Below are 25,021 nucleotides of genomic sequence, written 5' to 3'. Positions count from 1 at the left end.
AGGGACTAGCTTAGGAGAGAAATAGCCTGGCCTCCGCAGCCTCTCAGTCTTGCTGAGCAGTATCAGCGCTATTTCCTCTGTTGGTCTCCAGGGTCTAGTAATATTTCTTTCTCAACACAGCCTCAAAAATATTCCCTCTTCCTTAGTCTATGCAGCCACTGGTAAATTGAGAAATGCATTTGTTTCTCCTGCTCTGTATTCTGCTTTCTATTCTTCTTGAAGTGCTAGAGACAGAACCCAGGGCTTGAGTGACACCCATAGCCCTTCTATTCTTTTTGCTTTGTGCCCATCATTTTGAGTGCATAAGCACTCCTACAAGGAAAACAACCAGAAGCTATATGTATGTCTGCTAAGATTCAAACCAGACAGGAGCTGGAGATGAGAATCTTGTTGGATTCCCCACAGGCTCAAGTGCTGAGAATGAAACCTGACCGAAAGCAAGTCTTTTATATTCATCAGTATTCCATACTGAAAAGCAGCGACCAAAATGGCTCCTCTGGAACCACTGTAGCAGACTGTACTATCTACAGGCCTGCCAAAGCTCATGTAGAGAATGAAGTTTTCCTTTCATCCACAGCCCTCCTACATTGCTCCGAGGTAACATGTCTTCCTACTTACACATGCCATTTGGTGCTGTGAGGGGTACCCGGGGTCCTAAGATGTTTCCGGGCATCGGAGGCATACCAGGAGGGGCAGGGCCGGTCCCAGCGGGGTGGATGTTGGCAGCCACAGTGGGAATCATGCGGCCTGGCATGGACTGCCCAGGCATCATGGAACCTGGGCCTGGGATCTGACCTGTGCAGGGAGATTGAAGTGGGCAGAAAAGGAACAATTAAATACAAGCAACAACTCAACTCTCCAAAGGATGTGACATACCAACAGAACCAAGATCCATGCTTACCACTATGATCATTTTTTTTTTCTTTTACTTTGTCTAAGTCTGGGACTTGAACTCAGTATCTGATGCTTTCATTAACTGGCTGGCACTCTACCACCTGAGCCACGTCTCAAACCCCAGATTACTCTTTGTCAGTCTTGGGGCTTGGACTCTGGGTCTGAGCATTGTCCCTGAGCTTCTTTTGCCCAAGGTAGCACTCTAGTACTTGAGCCACAGTGCCACATCTGACCTTTTCTGTTTATGTGGTGCTGAGGAATCGAACCCAGGCTTTGTGCATACTAGGCAAGCACTCTACCACTAGGCCACATTCCCAGCACAAGCAAAGTTGTCTCTAAAGACCGATAGTAACTATTTTAGTCTTCAGGGTCTCTGTAGAACTCTTCAACTCTGCTGCTGTAGCATGCAGTTAGATGTAGGAAGGAGGTGTACTTTGAATACTGAAGTACAGAATTTTAGCCCAGGGACAAAACTGTACTTCTAATGAATGGTCTTTGAATAAACACAGCCAAATATGAGAAGATACAACAGAAACCATGTGGATCAATGGGTATGTACTGCCTTCTACTACCAAGTCGAGACTGGATGGAACCCTAGGCGAGCAAGGAAAGGGCATTCTGCCAGCTTCCACAGGACAGCTGTACAGCCCACCTTTACAAAGGAGCCAGCGCCAGTATTGGTTAAGGGGGAACACTGCAGGTGTGTGGTCACATAAACATCACACCACGACACACACTGTCAGTTGCAATCATTGCCCACAGAACAGAGGTTTAACACACTTTGATGAAATGTCTCAAGTGTGAACTACTGAAACCTAAGTAGTGGGCCAACCTAGTCAGCAGCTGTCTTCAACATGGATAAAATCCACATAGCTACAACCAAGCTCCATACCTCGCCCTATCCTAGGCTGCGTCTCCCAGTCTCCTAGCATGTGCTAAGCTTCCTGAGGTGAGCAGAGCAGCTGCTCCTTTACCACAGGACTTCCCGTGGTGGTGGTGGGGGGGGGGGGGGGGGAGGAAGACCTGTTTATTTTCTCCTTCTGTGTTTCTTTTTTCTTTCTTTCTTTTTTTTTAAAAACACAGGGCCTCGTGTTTGCTAGCCAAGAACTCCTGCCACCCGAGCTGTATTTCCAGTCCTTCTTGTTCTAGTTAATTCTCTGGATATGGTGTTGTGTTTCTGTGATCCTCTTCCTTCAAGTATAGCTGGGATGGCATGACAGATGGATGTCACTATACCCAGCTTTGATTGGTGAAGACAGGACCTTGGCAAGGTACCAATGACTCTCATGCCTGTAACCCTAGCTGCCCAGGAGGCTAAGAATCACAGTTCAAAGCCAGCCAGGCCATGAAAGTCTTCATCTCTAACGAACCACTAGGAAACTGGAAGTGGTGCTCTGGCAAAGTGCTAGCCTTGAGTGAAAAAGCTCCAGGACAGCGCCCAGGCCCTGAGTTACAGCTCCATGACTGACCAAGAAGAAAAAGGGGTGGGGGGTGGAGGGAGAGGCACCTTAGACATTTCCACCCCAGGATTAGGCTGAGATATGATCATTCTCATCGTCACTGATGGGCTAGGATTACAGGCATGAGCCGCTGTGTCTTGTCTGTTTGAGTTTTCCATGCCTTATCAGGTCACTGGCTCATCTAACATGCTGGTGAAAGGCAGAGCCAAATACTTTTTTTTCTTTTTTCTTGCTAATCCTGGGGCTTGAACTTGGGGGTCTGCACACACTATCTCTGAGCTTGTGCTCAGGCTAGCATGCTACTACTTGGTCACAGGGTCACTTCTGGCCTTTTCTGTGTTATGTGGTACTGAGGAATCAAACCTATGGCATCATGCATGCCAGGCAAGCACGGTACTACTAAGCCACATTTCCAGCCCCAATATTTTCATTTTATGTAGAATAACTGGACTCCTCTCCACAATAGTGAGAAATTTATAAATTGCCAAGTGTATGGTATAATTTATTAGGCGAACACCTAGGGACCTGCCTTAAGAGCTTTACAAATATGAACAGAATTGATCCCAATTGTTATTTTCACCTTGGGGGGGATAGGGGGAAGGTAAGATAGGTTGAGTAAGTCACCCAACCATGGAAATGGAGGCAGACCTGGGCCCTGGGCTCTAGAGACGGTGTCTTGTAACCCCAGCACCCCTACAAAGACATTTTGGTTCCTTCTAGCAGGTGCTTGGGACAATGAATGATACAAACACCTTGGTGCGAGTAAACCTGATGGACCTCTTGCTTTGCTCCACTGCAAGGTTCTGACAAAAGACAGTTGCCTGAAAGTAACCTCCAGCACGTGCTCCAGCAGAGAAAAGAGCTACTCAAGAAAACAGTCTGGCAGAAGGAGGCATCCCTAGCAGATCAACGCAAACCCATGGTGACGCCTGTCCATCAGGGCTGGGATAAGCCAACAGGCTCTGGCTTTCAATCTAGGCAGTGTTATTTGTAAAGCTACCTGCTCAGTGCTAGTGGCCTGTTTACCCAGTTCCCTCTATCTTCATGTTAACTGAAACAGAAAATTTCCCAATATTGCACTATGACATTTTAAAATACAGACTACACTGGCGAATGCTGATAGTTTCTATAATGGATTAAAAAAAAAAAAAGCCAACGACGACGAAACACCAAACTGACTGTAAAGCCTGAAGCCTTCTGTGACAGGGTCTGTATATGCACGCAAGGAGTGACAGGACAATGGCTCAGCCTTGGAAGGAGGAGTGACAGCTAAAAGGACTCAGGACAGATAATGGGACTATCCAGATACACATCTCAAAAAGCCAGGAATACTCTAAGAGGTTTCTGGGGACATAAACCCCAAATTCATGGGGCCACACATATACAGGCTAGTAGAATATCCTGTGGCTTGACAGCGTCTGGGCACTGTTACTGAGCGTTTGTTCAGCATCACTTCTGGCTTTTTCTGTGTATGTGGTACTGAGGAATTGAAGCCAGGGCCTCATGTGTGCTAAGCAAGCACTCTACTAAGCCATATTCCCAGCTCCCAGGCCAGTGGCTTTAGAGAACAAAACACTGCTGAGGTTCTATTATTTGGGAGGCAGGGTAACTATTAGTTCACTGATAGACAGTGAGGCCTGGAATTAAGGAAAGAAAACCAAGCTGCACACGGGCTATACAATGTGGCCTACAAGTCACAGTGAATGAGACAGAAAGACTAGCAAGGTGGAACATTTCTGTAAGCCTAGCCTTAAAAAGGTGAAGGCAGGAGGTTGGTGAGTTTGAGGACAGTCTTGGTTAGATCGTGGGCCCTATCTCAACAAGAAATACAAGGAAGCTGAGCAGAGATTTAGAAGCAGGACTCACTGACTCTTCCAAGACATATTCTTTTTTTTTGTTGTTGGTCATGGGGCTTGAACTCTGGGCCTGGGCACGGTCCCTGAGCTCTTCAGCTCAAGGCTAGCCTTCTACTTCTTGAGCCAGAGTGTCATTTCTGGTTTTTGGGTGGTTCACTGGAGCTAAGAGTCCCATAGACTTCCCTGCCCTAGCTGGTTTTGAACCGTGATCATCAGATCTAAGTCTCCTGAGTAGCTAGGATATTATAGGTGTGAGCCACTGGTGCTGGGCTTCTACATTCTACTTTAAAGGGGCATCTTTCCCCCCACCCTCTTCCTTGCAAAAGGTGAAAAGGATCAAAGCGGAAGCAGGAGAGAAATGAAGAGGACTGAAGACAATTTTTTTTTTTTTGCCAAGGAATTCTGTCCATCTGAATGAATTGTAAAGATCCTGTGGCTCCGGATATACCACAATCACTGTTTTTCAATAGACAACCACGTGTAAGGACACTTCCTAATTCTTAGTAGTATAAAAGAACTATATAGGCCTATGTAAGACCCAAAAGGAGCCCTTACCAAACAAATTACATTAAATGCTATGAGTGCAATAATCCCCCCACCCCTAAGTATTTTTTTCCCTAGTAGATAGGAAAGGAAAAACTGGGAGGTAAGAGAAATGTGGTTTCCACCAGCAGTAGAAAAGCATAGGATAGTGGGAGTCTGACCTACATAGAAGCTTTTCCCCCCTTTCTCTTCCTTAAAACACACACACACACACACACCAAAAACAAAAAGCAACAACAACAAAAAACCTGCTGGCATCTCATCAGAAAGAAAATGGAAAGGTTGGCTAAAATTAGGTTTAGTTAGTAGAGAAATTCCTTATCCTTTCTTAGGTTTATTGGGTATTTTATTAAAACTATCCACCTATCATCTCTAATGATACATTAGTTCAAGATTTTATTTTTATGCTTTGAGATGCAAGAGGAAGGTGGGAAGAAAAAAAAATAAAGCTGTGAAAAGAGACCTGTGAATATCCTGTCTTGTATTGCATGCATCCATTTCGAACTGTTGCAGGCATCCTCTGGCTGAGTCCCCAGGAGAACGGAAATAACACAATCAGGCCAAGTGAGGGGAAGCCCAATCTCCTTAGAGATTGTTCCTCCCCACAGAGGCTTCCTGGGAGAGCCTGCCACAGACACTCTTTGTTAAGGACTGGGCCCTCACTGTTCTCTTTGTGAGAGTAACCTGCTATTCCGGAAAGTAGTATGGAAGCCTTATCATCACAACAGGCAAGCGGGACTAGAGGTACCACAGATAACAAAAACTGATGATGTGATGAGCTATTTCCTTTTCTCTTCAGTGTGGGGTCAAGACCACAGGAAGGGCTAAAGGGAGAAGACTGGGTACTATTTCCTCAGTAGTGCTGGTTAACTAGGTCTAAGGGGCTTACTTCAAATTAAACTCAAGTGTCTGGGTCTGGCATAGTGGCGTATGCCTGTATCTCAGCTACTTAGGAGGAGAGTTACAAGGGCTACAGATTGAGATGCTATATCTTAGGCAAACCAAAATAAAGAAAGTCAGGTGCCTCATGCCTTGGTTGAAATGTCCTGGACCTGTATTTTACTGACAGACATGAAATGTTCGACTTTTATCACTGAAATAATAATCACAACGGAACTCTCATCAAACCAGACCAATTTCAATTTGACTTTCTGGATACTTCAAAATTCCCACACTATGAACAGCAGCAAGGAAGCCATGAAGATTATTGAAACTAACAAGCTCTCTTCACACACAAAGGGCTCCCACTGCAGGCGCCTTGCTTGAGCTCCATGAAGCGTAAATAATCAAGAGTCTCATTTCCCACTCACACAGGGAGGCAAGAGTTCACCACTATCCTCACACACTAGGCTGTTGTTGACATCTGACGACACCCATTAAATAGGCAACAGTCCTTCAAACAAGTGCCAAGGCCCCTGGAGTTCTGATCACCTTATCATCAGGGATCTGGCCAGTGGTCATTTGTGGCCTTCCTGCTTGGTATGTAGCACAACTAAAGGACCTCAAAAAACAGCCATCACCACCCACCACACTCGCCATCAACCCATGTGCTTTCTTGAACAACGAGGACCAGACTACAGTCAAGAGATAGAATACACATGCTTGATTGGTTGCTATAATGACTATTCATCGTGTACCATCTGGAATGGGCAATCTTAGAACTAGTAAGCCTGTAGTTTAGGAATCATCTGAAACTGTTTTACAGCTCATATGAACAAAGGATAAAATGTAGTTCTCTGGATTTCATCATGTTCAGCAAAACGTGAAATAAAGATGGTCAAAAATAGGTGTGTAACCACACAGCAGAAACCTTCTACTTACTGCACATAATTCCCCGGCCTTTTTTTTTTTTTTGGTTGCTGTTGCTGGTCGTGTGGCTTGAACTCTGGGTTTGGATGTTGTCCCTGAGATCTTCAGCTCAAAGCTACCACCCTGCCCCTTGAGCCACAGCTCCACTTCTAGTATTCTGGTGGATAATTGGAGATAAGAGTCTCTTGTTCTTTATACTGTGATCCTCAGATCTCAGCCTCCGGAGTAGCTATGATTATAGGCATGAAGCACTGCACCTGGCTTGAACACTTCTTTCTCCCCCCATCAATGGGAAAATGGACTAGTATACTAGGGCACAGACAAGCAATGAAACACCGTTAACACACAGAAGAAAGAAATGAACAAGCCATTCACAATGATCATACTTGATCTACATATGGTATTAGATGAAAGGAAGGAGCCAGACAGACAAAATTCACTATAGTCTATTCAGGTAACAATGAAAAAAAAAAAAAAGGTCAGCCACACTAATGGGAATAGTGTTGAAAAGTCAGGAGAAGGGCTGAGAGTTGGGCCAAGTGGTGCTCTGAGAAAAGCCGGAAGTGGTGTTGTGGTTCAAGTGGTAGAGAGAGCGCTGGCCTTGAGGAAAGCCCAAGGACAGTGCTCAGGCCCTGAGTTCAAGCCCCAGAACTGGCAGGAAGAAAAAAAAAAAAAAAAAGGGTCAGGAAATTCATATTTTGAGAAGTGAGGAAATTGTATGGGAAAGTGGACCTGGGTACTGGTTTGCTGAGGTGTTTCATATACTAGTCAACAAAGAAGTACCTAGGATTTAGAACTTCCCACCTGTGTATCTCCAATATAAGAGACGATCTTGGGGACAGAAGCTTGGCATAGTGGTAGAGTGCTTTCTAGCATGCACAAAGACCCGGGTTTGATTCCTTACCTTGTCATATGTCAAAAGACATCTTGCCTTTGCTTTACCTGAATGATTCTTTACAAATTCAATATGGAGAGTCTATTTTGTAGAGAGTGAAGAGGAAAATGACCTATTTCTCTTGTAAAGGCTATTTCTATCAGTTAATTTGCTGGCACTGCCTCACTAGGAAAATAGCTCTATTCGAGTTGGCTGAAAATTCTACCTCAGCCCTGTCATAGTGCCTCTGTGGCTCTGGCTTCACTAGCAAATCAGATGGAGCTCAGTGTGAATTCTGGCTCCAGCAGGAAGTGAGGCTATGTGGCTGTGTCATGCATCCACCTAGGGCTTCTAATATGAAGCAAAGATTAACAAGAAGTGAAACAAAGTGGGTGATGAGCCAGGCAACCTAACATAATGTTATCAGGCTTTTTTTTCCCTGTCCTTTTCAAGACAAGAGTCCCATGTATATGCACCAAAGTGCCACAACTTACTATGTATGCTGGGCTTACCTTGAACTCATAATCCTACTGCCTCAGCCTCCCTACTGCTGGCGTTACAGGTGTGTACAGCCATACTCAGCTCATCAGGACATTATCCAGAGAAGAAGAAACCAGAGGCATCTCTTAAGCTAATGCTATAGATCCATACGAGTTCTCTGTGAACAGCTATTGTGAATTTAGCACTATGACCACTAAGAACCAAATACCAGCCAGGTGCTGGTGACTCACACCTACAATCCTAGCTACTGAGATCCAAGAACTAGAGTCTAAAGCAAGCCCCGGCAGGAAAGTCCTTGAGACTCTTCTATCCAATAACCTACTCAGAAAAAGCTGGAAGTGGAACTGTAGCTCTCAAGTGGTAGAGGGCTAGCCTTGAGCACAAAGAGGATCAGGGATAGCTTCCACGCCCAATTTCAAATCCCAGAATGACCAGGAGTTATATTCAAAAACAACAACAAAACCCAGCCACCCAAGGGGCCAGGGATTTGGCCTAGTGGTAGAGTGCTTGCCTGGCACGCATAAAGACCCAGGTTCGATTCCTCGGTACCACATACATAGAAAAAAAAGGAAAGAAGTGGTGCTGAGGCTCAAGTATTTGAGCTCTATCCTTGAGAAAGTCTAAGGACAGTGCCCAGGCCCTGAGCTCAAGCCCAGGACTGGAAAACAAAAACAAAAACAACCAAAAATAGAAAAAAACCCACCACAAACCAAAAAATAATGAAATATGAGTTAGGCACAGGTGACCTACACTTATAACCCTAGCTACTCAGGAGACGGAGATCGATGATCACAATTCAAAGCCAATCCAGGAAGATGAAGCCACCAGGTTCTCATCTCCAAGTAACTAGCAAAAAGCTAAAACTGAAGGTGTGGCTCAAGAGGTAAAGTACCAGTTGTGAGTAGCTGTAATGAATCCTGCTTCCTACTTGGACGTGTACCAGGCTACTTCAGGACAATTACTGTAAGAGCACTGTCTAGATCATGGGACATGTGGGGGAGGGGAAGGGAAGGGATAAAGGACAAGTAACCAATACCAGAAGGAAACAATTACACATCTAATATTATACGTGTGTGTGTGTATTTTTTGGTGCTGGGGATATAAACCCTGCTCCAAGGTAGAGTATAAATGACCACGCTGATGAAAACTGTGTTTTCCTTAACATGTGAGTGGCCTTAAAAAAAAAAAAAACGAAAAACAGAAAAAAAAAAAAAGATGTGAAGCTGGACGCGGCGGCTCATGGCTGTAATCCTATCTACTCAGGAGGCTGAGGCTGAGACCGAGGATTTTGGTTCAAAGACTGCCCAAGCACAAAGACAGACTCTTTTTTGCCAGTCCTGGGCTTAAGCGCAGGGCTTGGACTTAAGCACTGTTCTTGGACTTTCTCAAGGCTAGAGCTCTACCACTTGAGGCTCAGCACCACTTCTGGCTTTTTTCTTTGTATGGGTACCGAGGAATCGAACCCGGGTCTTCTTGCATGCTAGGCAAGCACTCTACCACCAGGCCAAACTCCAGGCCCCGACAGTGAGACTCTTATCTCCATTTAATCACTAGAAATCCAGAACTGGAGCTGTGGCTCAAGGGGTAAGGTGGTAATCTTGAACTGAAGAGCTCAGAGACAGTACCCAGGCCCAGAGTACAAGCCAGCAAAAAAAAAAAAGAAAGAGGGGGGGGGATTGTAATGTGTGAATCTTACTTCAATACTAATTCAAGAACTCAGAAGAACTCAAACTCAGACATTTAGCTAATGATATTAGGGATTATGGTTACTTTTTTTTTTGGCTTGATGAGAGCTATTTCAAGATTAACATTCTTTTGGATGAGACATTCTGAAGTCTATCTCTCTCTCAAAGGTGAAAAGGAACAAACAGAAATATATCATTAGCCAGGTGCCAGTGGCTTACACCTATAATTCTAGTTCCTCAGGAGGCTAAGATCTGAGGATAGTGGTTGGAAGTCAGCCCAGGCTGAGAAGAACCTGTGAGACTATCCCCAACTAACCACCAGAAAACTGCAAGTGGGCGCTATGGCTCAAAGCGGTAAAGCACTCTACCACTAAGTCACATTCCCAGCCCTTAAATTTTTTTTTTTTTTTTTTGGCCAGTCCTGGGCTTGAGCTCAGGGCCTGAGCACTGTCCTTGGACTTTCTCAAGGCTAGAGCTCTACCACTTGAGCCTCAGCACCACTTCCGGCTTTTTTCTATGCATGTGGTACCGAGGAATCGAACCCGGGTCTTCATGCATGCTAGGCAAGCACTTTAACCACTAGGCCAAACTCCCGGTCCCAAAGAAAATTTTTTTGTGCTGGTCCTGTGGCTTAAACTCAGGGACGGGCAGTTCCTGAGCTCTCATGCTAAAGACTAACCCTCTATCACCTGAGCCACAGTTCTACCTCTGGCTTTTTTGGTGGTTCATGAGAGATAAGTGTCTCACAGACTTTCCTGCCTGGACTCATTTCCAATGAAAAGCCTCAGATCTCAGCAACCCAAATAATTATGATCATAGGTAGAAACCATAGGCCGATAATCCTAAAGTTCAAAAACCAAAACAAATCCATTTACAGACACTACCTCACCGAGAGGACTTTGGAACAGATTGGAACTGACTTGCCTATGATTTTCGAGATGACAAACTCGAACAGACCAGGAATCACCACCACGTGTGTGGTAATGGGCAGTCAGAGGATGGCCACAGCCTTTCAAGGTAAACACACATGTTCCTCTCACCTGGCTGGGGGGGGTGAGGTGGTGGCATCTGGTGGTGCATCAGAGGGTAGGGCGGGGGCTGCTGATGTGGCATCATGCCTGGGTGTCCTGTTGCGCCAAGGGGGGCGAGGCCAGGTCCTCCCGAGTGCTGGTGTGCCTGCTGGGGGTTTTGGCTATGCTGCTGCTGCTCCATTTGCTGCCGGGCTCTTAACTCCGCGTATTTCAGCTGTTCCATGTGGAAGTTCTGGCGCTCAGTAAGCAATTGCTGCCTCTGCTGTTCCAGCTGTGGAGAAGAGGGGTGACACTGAGAGAGGTTCTCTGGATGGGAGACAGGTATTTTCTTGGTGCTAAGTTCCCTCTTGCTGTACCTCCTAAGCATATATTTCCATTTGGATACTTGTTATCCATTGCCAGATTCCTCCAGACTACTTTTGGGCTTCAATGAACTTGGGCATGGCCGCTGTCCCTGACCTCTTCAGCTCAAGGCTAATGCTTTACCACTTGAGCCACAGCACCACTTCCGTTTTTTTGGTGGTTCACTGGAGATAAAGAGTTTCTTGGACTTTGGTGCAGGGGTGGCTGTAAACCACAATCCTCAGATCTCAGTCTCCTGAGTAGCTAGAATGACAGGTGTGAATCACTGGCACCTGGCTCTCCTTTTCTTTGGTAAGAAAAAGACTGATGTGTCAGTAAGAAGACAGGAGGAAAAACATGTCCAATTTTAGCATCTACAATATGAATTACCCTCAATTATCCTATTTATTTCTGAACTTCAGCTGTACTTTCAAAATACTGAAAGTAATTAAGAGAAAGTAATTAGAAGCATTAAAAAAATTGATTAAACATACACACGTATCTCAAGGCAGAATCCAGTTTGTACCTAGAGCTCTAATACAGGACAAGCATGTTCCCTGAGGCGAAAGAATGCTCAGGTGAGCATGGGGCTTAGGAAATTCTGCGTTTGGCAGTAGAGATTGTACAGCTTCTAACATGTCCTTGGCTCATCATGCAGAGGAAAAAAAAACTCCCTCTGGATACTTTAGTTTTGTTGAATTCAGTTGAAAGCTACACTGACTTTTGTGGCAATTTGAGAGAATGGAAACTAACTAGAAATTTTAGTAAAATGTTGAAGTAATGGCATACTTTAAAGACATTTGACTGTGAACCCAATGATATGACATCTGGAAAACTGTCCACAATATTGATTGTGTGTGGGCATAAATAAGGACTGTCATTAAAGCATTGTTTCTTTTTCATTTTTGTGCTGCTACTCAGGTCTGAACTCATCTCAGGGCCTTGTGCTGGCTTTGTCAATCATGCCTGAACTCTACTATATAAGACATGCTTCCAGCCAGGCGATTTGCTGGTTAACTGCATATTGAATCTTCCCCCACCCCCCCTTTTCTGTCGTGGGGCTCAAACTCATGGTCTGGGCCATGACCCTGCGCCTCTTGTGTGTTCAAGGCTACCGCTCTACCACTTAAGCCACAATAATACTTCTGATATTTGAGTGGTTAATTAGAGATAAGAGTTTCACGGGGACTTTACTGCCTAGGCTGTCTTGAACCATGAGCCTCATAGCTCAGGCTCCTGAGAAGCTAGATTACAGGCGTGAGCCACAGGTGCCCAGGTGGGCACTGAGTCTTATGAACATTATTACCTGGGTTGGCTTCCAGCTGTAATCCCCTGGATCTCAGCCTTCGGAAAACCTAGAAATATACGTGTGATCCACCAGCACATTTCCATACATATCATTGTGTGTGTGTGTGTCCCTGAGATCTTCAGCTCAAAGCTACCGCCCTACCCCTTGAGACACAGCCCCATTTCCCGTTTTCTAGTGGTTAATTGGAGATAAGAGACTTTAGTGCCTGGGCTGCTCTGAACTGCAATCCTCAGATCTCAGCTTCCTGAGTATCTAGGATTACAGGCATGAGCCACCGCACCCGGCTCATACATGGTTATTCTTGTAACAAGAAACAAATACTACAAACTTCCACAATAGACCTTACAAATCCCTTGATTTTATTCTCTGCTACCTTCATTTCTCAGACCATGGATGAAGTCTACAATTGGAGCTGAGCAGTGTATAAATTACTCATGTAAAGAAAGTGTCCAAGAATCTGTTAGCTTTCCTCATGATTCCTACAGGGGCTCTAGGGAGTCCAGTCACACAAAGCTACTCTGAAGCCTCCCCTCCACGCCCCACAGTATTCAAATGCCATCTTCCTCTCCCTGAGTTCCTGAACTGGGTTATGTGTGATGCAGCCACATCCAAGCGGAACCTACAACAGAGCACTTTTCAACAGGAGACACTGAAGGCAGCTGCAGCTGCGAGTGCAGCTGAACTGCACACAAAGCTCTTCTCCTAACTTCCATTTGCATAAAGCAGGGAGGAGGGGTGAGAAAGAGGAGAAGGTGGGTGAGGGTCACAAAAAAAAAAAAAAAAAAAAAAAAAAAATCCAAACTGCATTGCCAAGGCCTAAAATACCAACTAAGACTCTAAAGCCTCTAAGGACGTGGCCTCACAACTAAAGTTAATAATCACACCTTTCTCTAATGGTTTGTGTCAGCAATAGAAGAAAAAAAAAAAATCAAGCTGAAAAGAGACACATTCCTTTCCTTATCACAACTTAAGGAGAAAAAGAAAACACAACTACATTTTGGTACTTCCCTATGTGCTTTTGGTGGCATTAACCCCAAGCCTGAAGTACACCTGTGACTGGCCATTTGTCCTTTTGGAAACACCCTTACTTCACGAGGCCATGGATTTCTATACTTTGGAAGGGAACTCACTTTCTGATTATAACTTTAACTTAAAATTAAATATCTAGAATATAATACGCATATCTGACAATAAATCATATTAAAGTATAAACACAATTACAGACTGATCCTTTCTAAATTATAAGGAAAATTCATGTCCGTCCTCAATTCAAGGCCCTACCCTACACTAATCTATCCTATTCAATACTATCTTGACCCTCCTCTCCCCTCCCCTCCTCTCTTAAAATTTTTGGTGTTGGAGATCAAACTCAGTCAAAGGCAGGGTGAGAATGGATTTTACCAATGTACAGCTGTCAGTTTCCTCATAGAGACTATGAGGGTCACACCACTTAAACCTGGCATTCCTAATCTCACGCTTAGCCTTCATGTTACCGTTCAGTATTCATGTTACCGTGTGCAACAACGTCACATGGACTTCTAGCTACTTCAGCTCTATCCAGGCAGTTTGCTGGGTTTTATTTATGATTTATTTATTTATTTTGTGTTACTGATACCGGGGCTTGAACTCCGCCTCACGATCTTGTTCATAAAGAATACTCAATCATTTTGGGCTATAGCTCCACTTCTGGCTTTTTGCTAGCTAATTAAAGATAAAGACTCTCATGGACTTTCCTGCTCAGGCTAGCTTCATATCTCAATCTTCAGATCTCAGCTCCCTGAATTGCTAGGAGCACAAGTGTGAATCACCAGCAGTTTGCTGTGTTTTATGCACCACTGTGAGAGCCTTTACACACATACACACCTGGAACACTTACCAACAACTGTATGTACAAATGTATAAACTTTCATCTCTTCAAAGGTTTCTTTGGCTGGGTACTGATGGCTCACGCCTGTTGGCAGAGATCTGAGGATCACGGTTCAAAGCCAACTACAGTCAGAAAAGTCCATGAGACTTTATCTCCAATTAATGACCTCCAAAACCTGAAGAGGAACTGTGGCTCACAGTGGTATAACACTAGCTGTGGAGCAAAAGCTCGGGGACAGCACCCAAACCCTGAGTTAAAGGACCCCAATGGGCAAAAGACCAGCGGGGGGAAAAAGTTTCTTTTTCTCTTCATATTACAAAATTTGAGCCAACCTTTATTAGAATTAGATCAATCTCTCATTCTCCAGAATGCTTTCCGTGATTATCTAAGCTTACTTTCCATGGCCCCATTTCATACAGTATTTGCTCCCTTTATGTGTCAGTGTCTCATTCTCCCACCTTTATAATAACAGGCAGGGGCTAGGAGCCAAGAGTGTGGCCTAGTGGTAAGAGTGCTTGTCTACCATGCACAAAGCCCTGGGTTTGACTCCTTAGTACCACACACATAGAAAAAGCCAGGAGTGGTGCTCTGGCTCAAGTGGTAGAGGGCTGGCCTTGAAAAAGCAGAAGAACCAGTGCACAAGCCCTGATTTGAAGCTCCAGGACTGGTTTTTTTTTTAAAAAAAAAAAAAAAAAAAAAAAGGGGGGGGGGCGGGAGTTTGGCCTAGTGGTAGAGTGCTTGCCTAGCATGCATGAAGACCCGGGTTCAATTCCTCGGTACCCCACATACATAGCACCGGAAGTGGTGCTGAGGCTTAAGTGGTAGAGCTCTAGCCTTGAGAAAGCCCAAGGACAGTGCTCAAGCCCTGAGCCCAAGCCCAGGACTGGCAAAAAAAAAAAAAAAATCAAAGCCAGATGTGGTAATGCTTGCCTATGCTCCCAGGAGGTTGAGTCAGGAGTAATGCATGCAATTAGAAGTTTGGGGGGGAGGGGGAGCCGCCGGTTGGGCATGTAGGTCAGTAGTCGATTGTCTAGCATCTAGAAGGCCCTGGAACCAATCACTATCACCTACTACCACAACCACCAAGAAGAAAACTCCCAAAAGGTTAGTCTTTGTTTCCTATAAAATTCCCCTCAAGATAATCCAGTGGTCCTTTCCTTTGTATTTTGTAGTAGGATCCTTTCTCATTTTTAGCCATTTTCATTCTTGGCATTATGAGAATATCCAAATCAGATCTGAGGGATCATAGAAAAATACTCTTATGATGAGATTCATTTCTACTTTCTACTATTTAGCTAGTAATCCTCTTTGGAAAGGACAAGTAAAAGAGACAAAATAATAAGACTTGCACGCAGAGCAGCCTTAAAATCCTATTCTCATTAATATTTTTGAAAGCTGGTCAAAATGCCCTGTGGGATTCTCCTTACTTACAGCTTCTTTCTCTCTGTCCATGATAGTTTCCAGCTCTTCAAAATGTCGAAGTTTGATCTCTAATTTCTTCATTTGTGTCTCAACCAGGAGCGCTACTAAAGACTTGATCTTTCTCTCTTCCACGGCAGCCAGGTGCTAAGGGCAAAAGATGAAGTAATTTAGGCAAATACTTTATGCAGTGGCTCCAGTGGTAGAACGCTAGCCTTGAGAAAGCCCAAGGACAGTGTCCAAAACCTTGAGCCTTGAGTTTACACCCCAGGACTGGAAAAAATAAATACATAAATAAATACACAAGCAAGAAAGCTGGGCACAGTGGCTCATACCTGTAATTCTAGCCACTCAGGAGGCTGAGGTCTAAGGATCAAGGTTCAAAGCTAGTCCAGGAACAAAAAAGACCTGAAACTCTTATCTCCAATTAACCTCTAGAAAAACAGAAGTGGGGCTTGGTTCAAGGATAGGGTGGTACCTTTGAGCTGAAGAGCTCAGGGACAGCACCCAGGCCGAGTTCAAGCCCCACAAACCCCATGACCCACAAAAATAAACAATTAAGTAAATAAATAAAAATAAATATAAAATTAATTTGCCCCTCCTCAATCTTTAGTCTTTACAGAGGAAACTAATACTTTAAAGCATTAAAGGAAACTCCTTTGGAAACTTCCCATGGAATAGCTTATCAAAGGGGAAGAGGTAAGCTAGGAGTATTGATGAGTGGTAGAACTTTTTTTTGGCCTTGAAAAAGCCCAAAGACAGTGCTCAGGCCATGAGTTCAAGCTCCTGGACTGGATCAAAAAAACCCAAAAAAACCCCAACATTTTAGCCAGGTACTGGTGGCTCATGCCTGTAATCCTAGCTACTTAGGAGGCTAAGATCTGAGGATTGCAGTTCAAAGCCAGCCAGGGCACGGAAGTCTATGAGACTCTTATCTCCAGTGAACCACCAGAAAACTGGACATGGCACTGTAGCTAAAGTGGTTGAGCACCAGCCTTGAGCTGAAGAGCTCAGGGGCAGCACCCTGGCCCAGAGTTAAAGCCCCACAAGTCTGGGTCCCTACTCCATTCTAATTCATACCATATACAAAAATGAAAGTCAATGAATGGACCATAGAGCTCAAATCAGTACATTAAAAAAATGCTTATTGTCAAAAGCAGAAGGAAAGCTGTGGAGTTGGCGATTCATACTTGTAATCCTAACAGCTCAGGAAGCCTGGGCGGAAAAGTCCATGAGACTGTCTGCAAAATAATCAACAAAAGGCCAGGGGGATCAGATGCATGGCCTAAGAGACAGCACATCACCAGGGCCGGGACTTTAGCCTAGTGGTAAGAGTGCTTGCCTAACATGCACGAAGACCCAGGTTCAATTCCTTGGTACCACATACATAGAAAAAAAAAAAAAAAGCCAGAAGTGGTGCTGAGGCTCAAGTGGTAGAGCTCTAGCCTTGAGAAAGTCCAAAAAGCACATCACCACCAAGGCCAGTCCTTCCTTCCTTCCTTCCTTCCTTTCTTTCTTTCTTTCTTTCTTTCTTTCTGTCTTTCTTTCTTTCTTCTCTCTCTCTTTTTGCCAGTCCTGGGCTTGAGCTCAGGGCCTGAGCACTGTCCTTGGACTTTCTCAAGGCTAGAGCTCTACCACTTGAGCCTCAGCACCACTTCTGGCTTTTTTTTGTATGTATGTGGTACCAAGGAATCGAATCTGGGTCTTCGTGCATGCTAGGCAAGCACTTTAACCACTAGGCCAAACTCCCGGCCCAAGGCCAGCCTTTTCTGTAGAGATGGAATTTTATTTATTTATTTATTTTTTGGTGTGTGTGGGGAAGAGGTTTGCACCAGATTGGCCTAGAACCTCAATCCTCTGATCTCGGCCTCTTGGATAGCTAGTATAACAGGCACACATCACCTTGCTCAGTTTTTGGTCACAAAGAAGGGGTCTTGACAGGTTTTTTGCCCAGCTTGGCAACAAATCTTGGCACTCTGGCTTTCATCTCCCAAGGAGCTTGGATTATAGGCATGAATCACTGGTGCCCAAATAAGTAGTAATTTATTTCACTTTTTTTTTTTGGCAGTCCTGGTACTTGAACTCAGGGCCTAAGCACTGTCTTTGGGCTTTCTAGAGGCTAGAGTTCTACCACTTGAAGTACAGCACCACTTCTAGCTTTTTTTTTTTTTTTTTGGCAGTCCTGGGCTTGAGCGCAGGGCAAGAGCCCTGTGCTTGGACTTTCTCAGGGCTAGAGCTCTACCACTTGATCCTCAGCACCACTTCTGGCTTTTTTTCTATGTATGTGGTACAGAGGAATTGAACCCGGGTCTTTGTGCATGCTAGGCAAGCACTCTACTACTAGGCCAAACTCCCGGCCCCCACTTCTAGCTTCTTTTATGTATATGGTACCAAGGACTCGAACTGGGTTTTCATGAATGCCAGGCAAGCACTTTACCACTAGGCCAAACTCCCAGCCCCTGTTGTTATTATTATTGCTTTTTAAACAGTGCTAGGGATTAAATCCAGGGCCCTACAGCTGCTAGGCAGGTGCTCTATGATTCAGTTGCAAGCCTAGTTGGCCTCAGTTCCCAGGCACGATTACAGATATGTCCCATCATATCCAGCCAGAGCGCGTTAAAAAAAAAAGAAGAAAAAAGAAAAAGCAGCCAGTCTCTCAAGGAGTATGACTGGGCTCTGATCAAGAAACCAGGAATGAGTGCTAGGTACTAGTAGGAGGGGTTTGGGAAAACAAAGATGAAAGAGGCTGAGTGCAGTCAAAATAGAATGCTTGCAGCTATGAAAGCAGAACAATGAAACCTGTTGAAATTGCTTGATGAACATAAGAAAGGGAGAAGGGAGTGATAGGAGGGATGAGATTGATTGAAATATACTTCTTAAGCAGAAGTGTAATTGGCTTCTATCTGATAATTCAGGACGTACAATCTCGACATTAGTAACTCCTTTAATCTCAAAAGAGCTGTCATACCCTGTCTCCAGGTACCTGGACCACATTCGGATAAAATCTGGATCCCCAAGAGCAGCCTGGTACCATAGTGAGGGGAAAATCGTGCATGGTTATTTTGTCAGTGAGAGAAGACTGTATGATTTGTGACCAAAGACTAGACTGTAATGGATTAAACTAACATGAAATCCATCCACAGGTGTTTTTCTCTCTGTTCCCTTGCCTTGAGTTTGGAGAGAATCTTTGACTAGTAGAGTGTATTAGGAATTATATGGTAATTATCTGGGATTCCTAAGTCATCCAAGACAATAGCAGACTCCCGTTTATTTTACTTATTTACTTTACTCTCCTCAAAGCCTTCCACCTTTCTAGAATAGTTCTTAGAACACTCCTCACAAGCTAGGATCTTAAGAGAGGATGTGCAGAGAAGTTTGAAGTCAGCCTTTTGTCTCTTATCCACAGTATTACCAGCTATGCCCAAGGTGTTTACTGTAAATCACCATTAACTGACACATGCCTGTGACACTAGGAGAAGCCTTGTGACCCAAATAACAGCAATAACATTCCCACCTCAAGAAGGAATGTCATAAAGGAGCAAGTTCTCTTTCTGAAGGGTTAAAAAAAAAAGGGATCTTCCTATTAATCAGGGCTAAAAGCCAATTAGCATGAACATAAAACGATTATTGCCACTGTATGGATGTAAAGCTGTTCATTATAAATAAATAGAGGCCTGTGGCCGCCTCAAGAAAGTGTGATCATTGCTTTCTTGGAAGAACTCATTATTGCTGGAAAAAGAGCTGGCATTCTAGGTTCTGGGGTTTCTAGTTTATTCCACCAATAGTTTTCCATCTTTTTTCCCCCTCTAAGCTAAAATACCTAGAAGGGAGGAAATACAGAGCGCCTAGCCAGCAGTGTCCTGGTAGAGCCTTTCTGCAGGTGGCAATTCATAGCTTGGCACAAATGGGTTGTTCCTGAAGAGCTTCTCCTATGACAAGTATGGGGAGAAGGCAGAGAACACAGTACCTCATCTGTTCAGGAGCTAGATCTCTAGGCTCTAATTACCACCCCATGTCAGGGGGTGACAAACTCCTAATAATAAAGCTGTTTATAGACACAGAAGAACATAATGAGAGTGAGGGAAACTTGGATTGGCTGGATAAGCTACACTAATTACAGTAATTTAGGTGAGTTCCTTATCCCTGATTACCATGCAGCACAAAAATGATTATGTGCTGTGAAATAGATCAGACCCAGCTGTAAGTGGCACTAAACATTTCACATGTGCCAAGTCATATAGCATGGGCATTTATATACTATTTTCACAAATCAAAGGAAATGTCAATGCTTCAAAAAATAAAAGCATAAAACTTCTAGTTATTAGATGAGAGTGCTTGATGAGGAGAGGGTGAAAATCCAGTGACCTAGAAACAAAAACTATGGATGACCTTCTCAACTTTGTATATAATCTACAAAAATGATTTTTATACAACCACCAGTCAAATACCTGTAAGATGGGCAGTACTATACAACAGATACATTTTTTTCAGCCCAACTGGCCCAAGAGATATCATACAATGTTGTAAGGTGCTCTATCATGTTCACTTCTTTCTCATACAATGTACAATAAAGCCACAGAATAGAGGCATGAATGGAGGAAAATCACAGGAAAGAAAACCATGATTCGTGAGTGTGCAGATATTCTAGAGATAGATAAAGAAGAGTGAAGTCTGTTTATTAGAATTTGAAAAGACATAGTAGTTTGGGAAGAACTGGGAAGAGAGGAGGCTTGCAATCTAAAAAGGGTCCAAATCATAAAGAGAGTTCTGAACTCCTGACAGGAGATTTTGAAATTGCAGGCTAAGAAAAACAAGGTAGTTACTGAGGAAAAGTAAATCTTCCATAATTCATTTTTGAAGAGGCACTTTCTTTTCTAAAGGTTCCTGTTCCTAGGGCTGGAAGTGTGGTTCAAGTGCAAGGACGCTGAGTATAAACCCCTGCATGGGGGTAAAAAAGGATTCCCATTTATACTATGGGATTCCTTTTAAATGGAATAACAACAAAAAGAAACTGACCTATAATGTTGGGTGACAGACTGGTAACCTCTCTTGGGGAGAGGCATACTGATTGCAGAGGAAAATGAGGATGCTTCTGGAGGGTTGTGACATCGTGTTTTTAGAAATGGGTGGTGCTTACATAGGTGGGCTTAAATTGTGAGGAATTCACTGAGCTGTAGACTTTTATCTTTCCATGTATCTGAATGCTAAGTTAACCTTTAAGAAAAGTTGAAAAACAAAAAGATTATTATTTATTTTTTTTTGCTTGTCTGAGTTGACTGGAGAATTACTGTGTTCTGTAAAGATCTCTTTACCAGGCCATCTGAACATGGGTCAGATGAGTTTGGCACTCAAAGCGGTGTTCTGGGATTTGAGTTAGTTTGTGTATGGGTCTGTTATGAATCACGCTCCAGATTAAACACTTGAAAAGAACAACTGTACCCACAGGTCAAAAACAGCTCAAGATTAAAGAGATTAGGAATGTTCTAATAACCTCTGCCTCTTGAAATGTGATAATCTACAATGAAAGGAAACTGAGGGGATAAAAGGTGAAAAGATTGCTAAAAATTTCATCTATTCATGTTGGAATGCTTTAAAATGCTAAATTAACACTAAACAGGAAAAATAACATTTTCTTGTCTTCTTAAATATGCTATGCAGTCGATACAGCATTATAAATAGAAAAAACCACCCCCAGAAAAGCTGGCAAATTCAAGAAGAAAAAGAGCTATTTTAGGTCCCCTCTTTCCTTTCAGTCTGTAATATCAGGGCAAAGTATTTATACAAGAAAACAGATTTCTGTCTTTAAAAAAAAAATCATAAATATTTCAATCTGGTAGAAAGGATAGGAATGGTCCAAGACCAGCCCTGAAGACAAATTAAAAACAGGAAGACACGATTATCTAAAGAGACCTGAAAATTGGCCTTGAAGTCCTCACAAAGCTCAATGACACAGTGCACAGAATGAAAAAAAAAAAAAAAATCACTCATTAGGACGCGATCTATCCTTTTCTTAACCACTTGAACTCCATCCCACGGCACCACCAGATTTGTTCCACCATTCTCCTCCTGCCTGTGGATTTCCTAACCTAGAAATGCCATTCACGCAAATAGTCATCGCCTGTTAGAGGCAAGGATCTTTATACTAAACGTTCCCAATGAACCAAAAACAATACCACTATTCATGGCTTAAGAGAGGGAAAAGGGCTTATGAGAGGGAAAAGGGCTGTCAGGGGCAAACCTTGGCTTTGGTGGCAGCTGAAGCAAGAGCAGCTGCTGCAGCAGTGGCAACATTTCCTTCAGAAATTTCATGTTCTACTTTCTTCTTTCCGGTATCACTTTCTCTTTCTTTACATGTATCAGAGAGGTCCTTGTTCTCTTCAGTCTCCTTTTCTTCTGGAAATATCAGAAGAAAACTTTAGTATCAATGTAGCCCAGGCTCAATAACCTAACTTACCCTTTGCACTTTTGCCATATGCCAACTAGGACTAATGTTGAAACACTTATTTTTTTTTAAAGCGTTTCAGTGAATACTTTTATGTCTCCATTTGAGATGTAGCTTGAAATAGAACACCCTCTCTTTCAATAATTGCTCTAAACTCTAGGTATAGTTCCTTGGACATTAAGGAAAATTCAGGAGAATTTAGATCTATATACCTGTTCATTAGTTAACAGAATGCTCCAGGAATCCTCGAATCAGAGGGGATCAGACACAAAAATTAATAATACTTGCACAGGGCTTAGTGGTCAAGTTCTTGCCTAGCATGCTTGAAACCATGGGTTCAATACCTCAGTACCACGTAGACAGAAAAGGCCAGAAGTGGTACTATGGCTCAAGTGGTAGAGTTCAGGGACAGTGCCTAAGCCCAGAGTTCAAGCCCCAGGACTGGGATAAATAAAATAATACTTGCACAAGTAGTTATGTCAGCAGCTGACAGTGACAATAAAATGGCAGGTAATTGGAGGCTGGCAGGCAGACAGACATATGGGATGATGGGATTTGAACTCAAGTTCAATGTAGGTATCAGATTTTTTTTTTTAGATTTTAGTCTTGCTGGTGTTTTAAATCTTCATTCTGTTTAGCTTTTTAATAAATGCCTTATGGCTCATCAAAAGTATCTTAATACTTCTCTTTGTCTCATTAATCATTTAATATGGCTTGCACTGTCATTATAATTGGCATTTTAATCACTTACATGATTGGTCAAATTGCACATTTGGGGGAAAACATTATTGTAGTCAGTCTTACTCATTACTTGATTCTTTCCATCATAATTTGTAGTGCAATGCTTCTATGCAGTCTATTTGAGCTTCTAGTGCTGTAAACATTCCTCTATCTTCTGTATTGTCTATGAGCCCTGAGTGCCTGTGTAGAGTCTGATTTGGTCTTTTGGTTCACAGCTGAGTTCCTTTAGGTCCAGACAGTGATTCTTTGTTATTGCTTTTTCCCCAGAATGAAAAAGCATAAATCAGCAGGCATCTAACATATTCCTTTTCCCTAAGCTTCCTTTGCAATTAGTACTGTCTGAGCAGGGTAGTAAATAGTTGCTCCTAATATAGATAAGCAATTTCCTTAAACGTAAATCCTTCTCACTAAAACCAAAACCAATCAATCCTGAAACTGTGATCACTCTCTCATTTCTAGCCAGCCCTGTTCATAAGTAACTTCAACAACATAATTGTATTAGAGAGGCTATGTATTATATATGCGGAGCTATTGTGCTCTCTCTCTAGCTGCCTTTTTTTTTTTCTGGTTGGTTGTGGGACTTGAACTCTGGCCCTGGGCATTGTCCCTGAGCTCTTCAGCTGAAGGCTACGCCTCTCAGCTCAAGGCTACCACTCTACTCCTTGAGCCACAGTGCCACTTCAGGTTTTATTGGAGATAGAGAGTCTCACGAACTTCAGTGTTTGTGCTGACCTTGAACCATGATCCTCAGACCTCAGCCTCCTGAACAGCTAGGATTTCAGGTGTGGGCCAACGTGCCCAGCTCAGATTCTTTCTCTTTACTACACATGCATTTACAGATACACATATCAGAACGGCAGGCATGGCTGTCATCTTTCCCATTCTTATTTTTGTTGGCTGTAGGGCTTGAAATCAGGGCTTGGGCACTGTCCCTGAGCTTTTTCACTCAAGGCTAGTGATCTACTTGGAGCCAGTGTCACTTCTGGTTTTCTGGTGGTTCACTGGAGATAAGAGTCTCACAGACTTTCTGCCAAGGCTGGCTTCAAATTGTGATCTTCAGATCTCAGTCTCCCAAGCAGCTAGGATTACAAACATGAGCCACCGGCGCCTGACAGCTTTCCCTTCTTTAGTCCACCACATTTTTATTACTCTCACAGCCAACAATTTTGTGCAAATAGCCAAAAGAAAGGGACAAGACAGGATGTGAATTAACTTGAGTAACTCTCTACTTACTAATGAAAACAAAGAAAAATGTAGTACCTGCAAATGGGACAGAATAGTCCTATAACATTTAGAAACAAACTCCAAATACACAAGGATGTATTTACATGTATGTTATCAGTATTTCTTCAGAGTCCTTCGTGGTTTCTAAAGTTACCTGATTTAATGTCTTCACTGACTTCGCTATCCTGTTCCTTCTCACTACTTTTTTCATTTTCTCCATCTTGGGCTTTTTCGCCTTCATCTGTTTCATTTTCCACTTTATTTTCTGCCTAAAGGAGTCAAAACAAAAGCATTAGGAAGTTTTATTAGGTTAGACTAAAAGGGGACTAGATTCCAAAGGGACAGGTATAAAAAGAGATTAAACCAATACTCATTGATCAAAAAAAAAAAAAAAAAAAGTACTTCAGTTAGCTCACGCCTGTCATCCTAGCTACTCCGGAGGCTGAGATCTGAGGACCGCAGTTCAAAGCCAGCCAGAGCAGGGAAGTACAGGACTCTTAATTTTGCTAAAAAAAAAAAAAAAAGCACATGTGGATTTTCAGATATGGAACAACTTAAAAAGAGTCTTTACCTTCTCAGGCTGCTGACCATCAGCATCTGTTTCCATCTTTTCCTCTTCAGATCCTTCTAAAAGTAAAACAAAAAAAAATAGGTCTAACTTGTTGAAAATACACTTAAGTTTACCATTCTTCTGTAAGCATAAAAGTAAACAAGTTAAAGGTAACAAACACAAAAAACCTCACGTTAAAAGTAAAAAAAAACAGGGGCTGGGAGTTTGGCCTAGTGGTAGAGTGCTTGCCTAGCATGTACAAAGAGCCAGGGTTTGATTCCTCAGTACCACATACAAAGAAAAACTAGAAGTGGTATTGTGACTCAAGTGGTAGATTACTATCCTTGAGAGAGAAAGCTCAAAGATAGTGCTCAGACCCTGAGATCAAGTCCAGGATGAGCAAAAATAAATAAATGTAAACAACAACAGCAACAACAACAACAAAAACCATTTTATTTAAGCAATATTAGAGTG

General features: G+C 43.1%; 1 protein-coding gene across 2 annotated transcripts in view; it reads right to left on the bottom strand.

Annotated features, from left to right (window-relative positions):
- The window catches only part of Smarcc1 (SWI/SNF related BAF chromatin remodeling complex subunit C1), a 70,981-nt gene that overhangs the window by 2,917 nt on the left and 43,043 nt on the right, over positions 1–25,021 (bottom strand). Inside the window, exons 22-27 of one of the 2 annotated variants that reach the window (XM_090323387.1) lie at positions 24,569–24,624; positions 24,152–24,266; positions 21,829–21,980; positions 15,603–15,737; positions 10,663–10,924; positions 619–795 (exon numbers count right to left, since the gene is read on the bottom strand). In XM_090323387.1, the coding sequence (XP_090179513.1) occupies positions 619–795; positions 10,663–10,924; positions 15,603–15,737; positions 21,829–21,980; positions 24,152–24,266; positions 24,569–24,624 (897 nt within the window). Of the gene's footprint in view, positions 1–618; positions 796–10,662; positions 10,925–15,602; positions 15,738–21,828; positions 21,984–24,151; positions 24,267–24,568; positions 24,625–25,021 lie in introns of both variants that reach the window. The other variant, XM_090323386.1, reaches the window with a different exon arrangement.

The sequence above is a fragment of the Megascapheus bottae genome, chromosome 32 (genome assembly GCF_031878675.1).
Source record: "Megascapheus bottae isolate mThoBot1 chromosome 32, mThoBot2.hap1, whole genome shotgun sequence".
Taxonomy (NCBI): Eukaryota; Metazoa; Chordata; class Mammalia; order Rodentia; family Geomyidae; genus Megascapheus; species Megascapheus bottae.
Note: the sequence above shows the minus strand (reverse complement) of the source record. Positions and strands in the feature narration are given on the sequence as shown.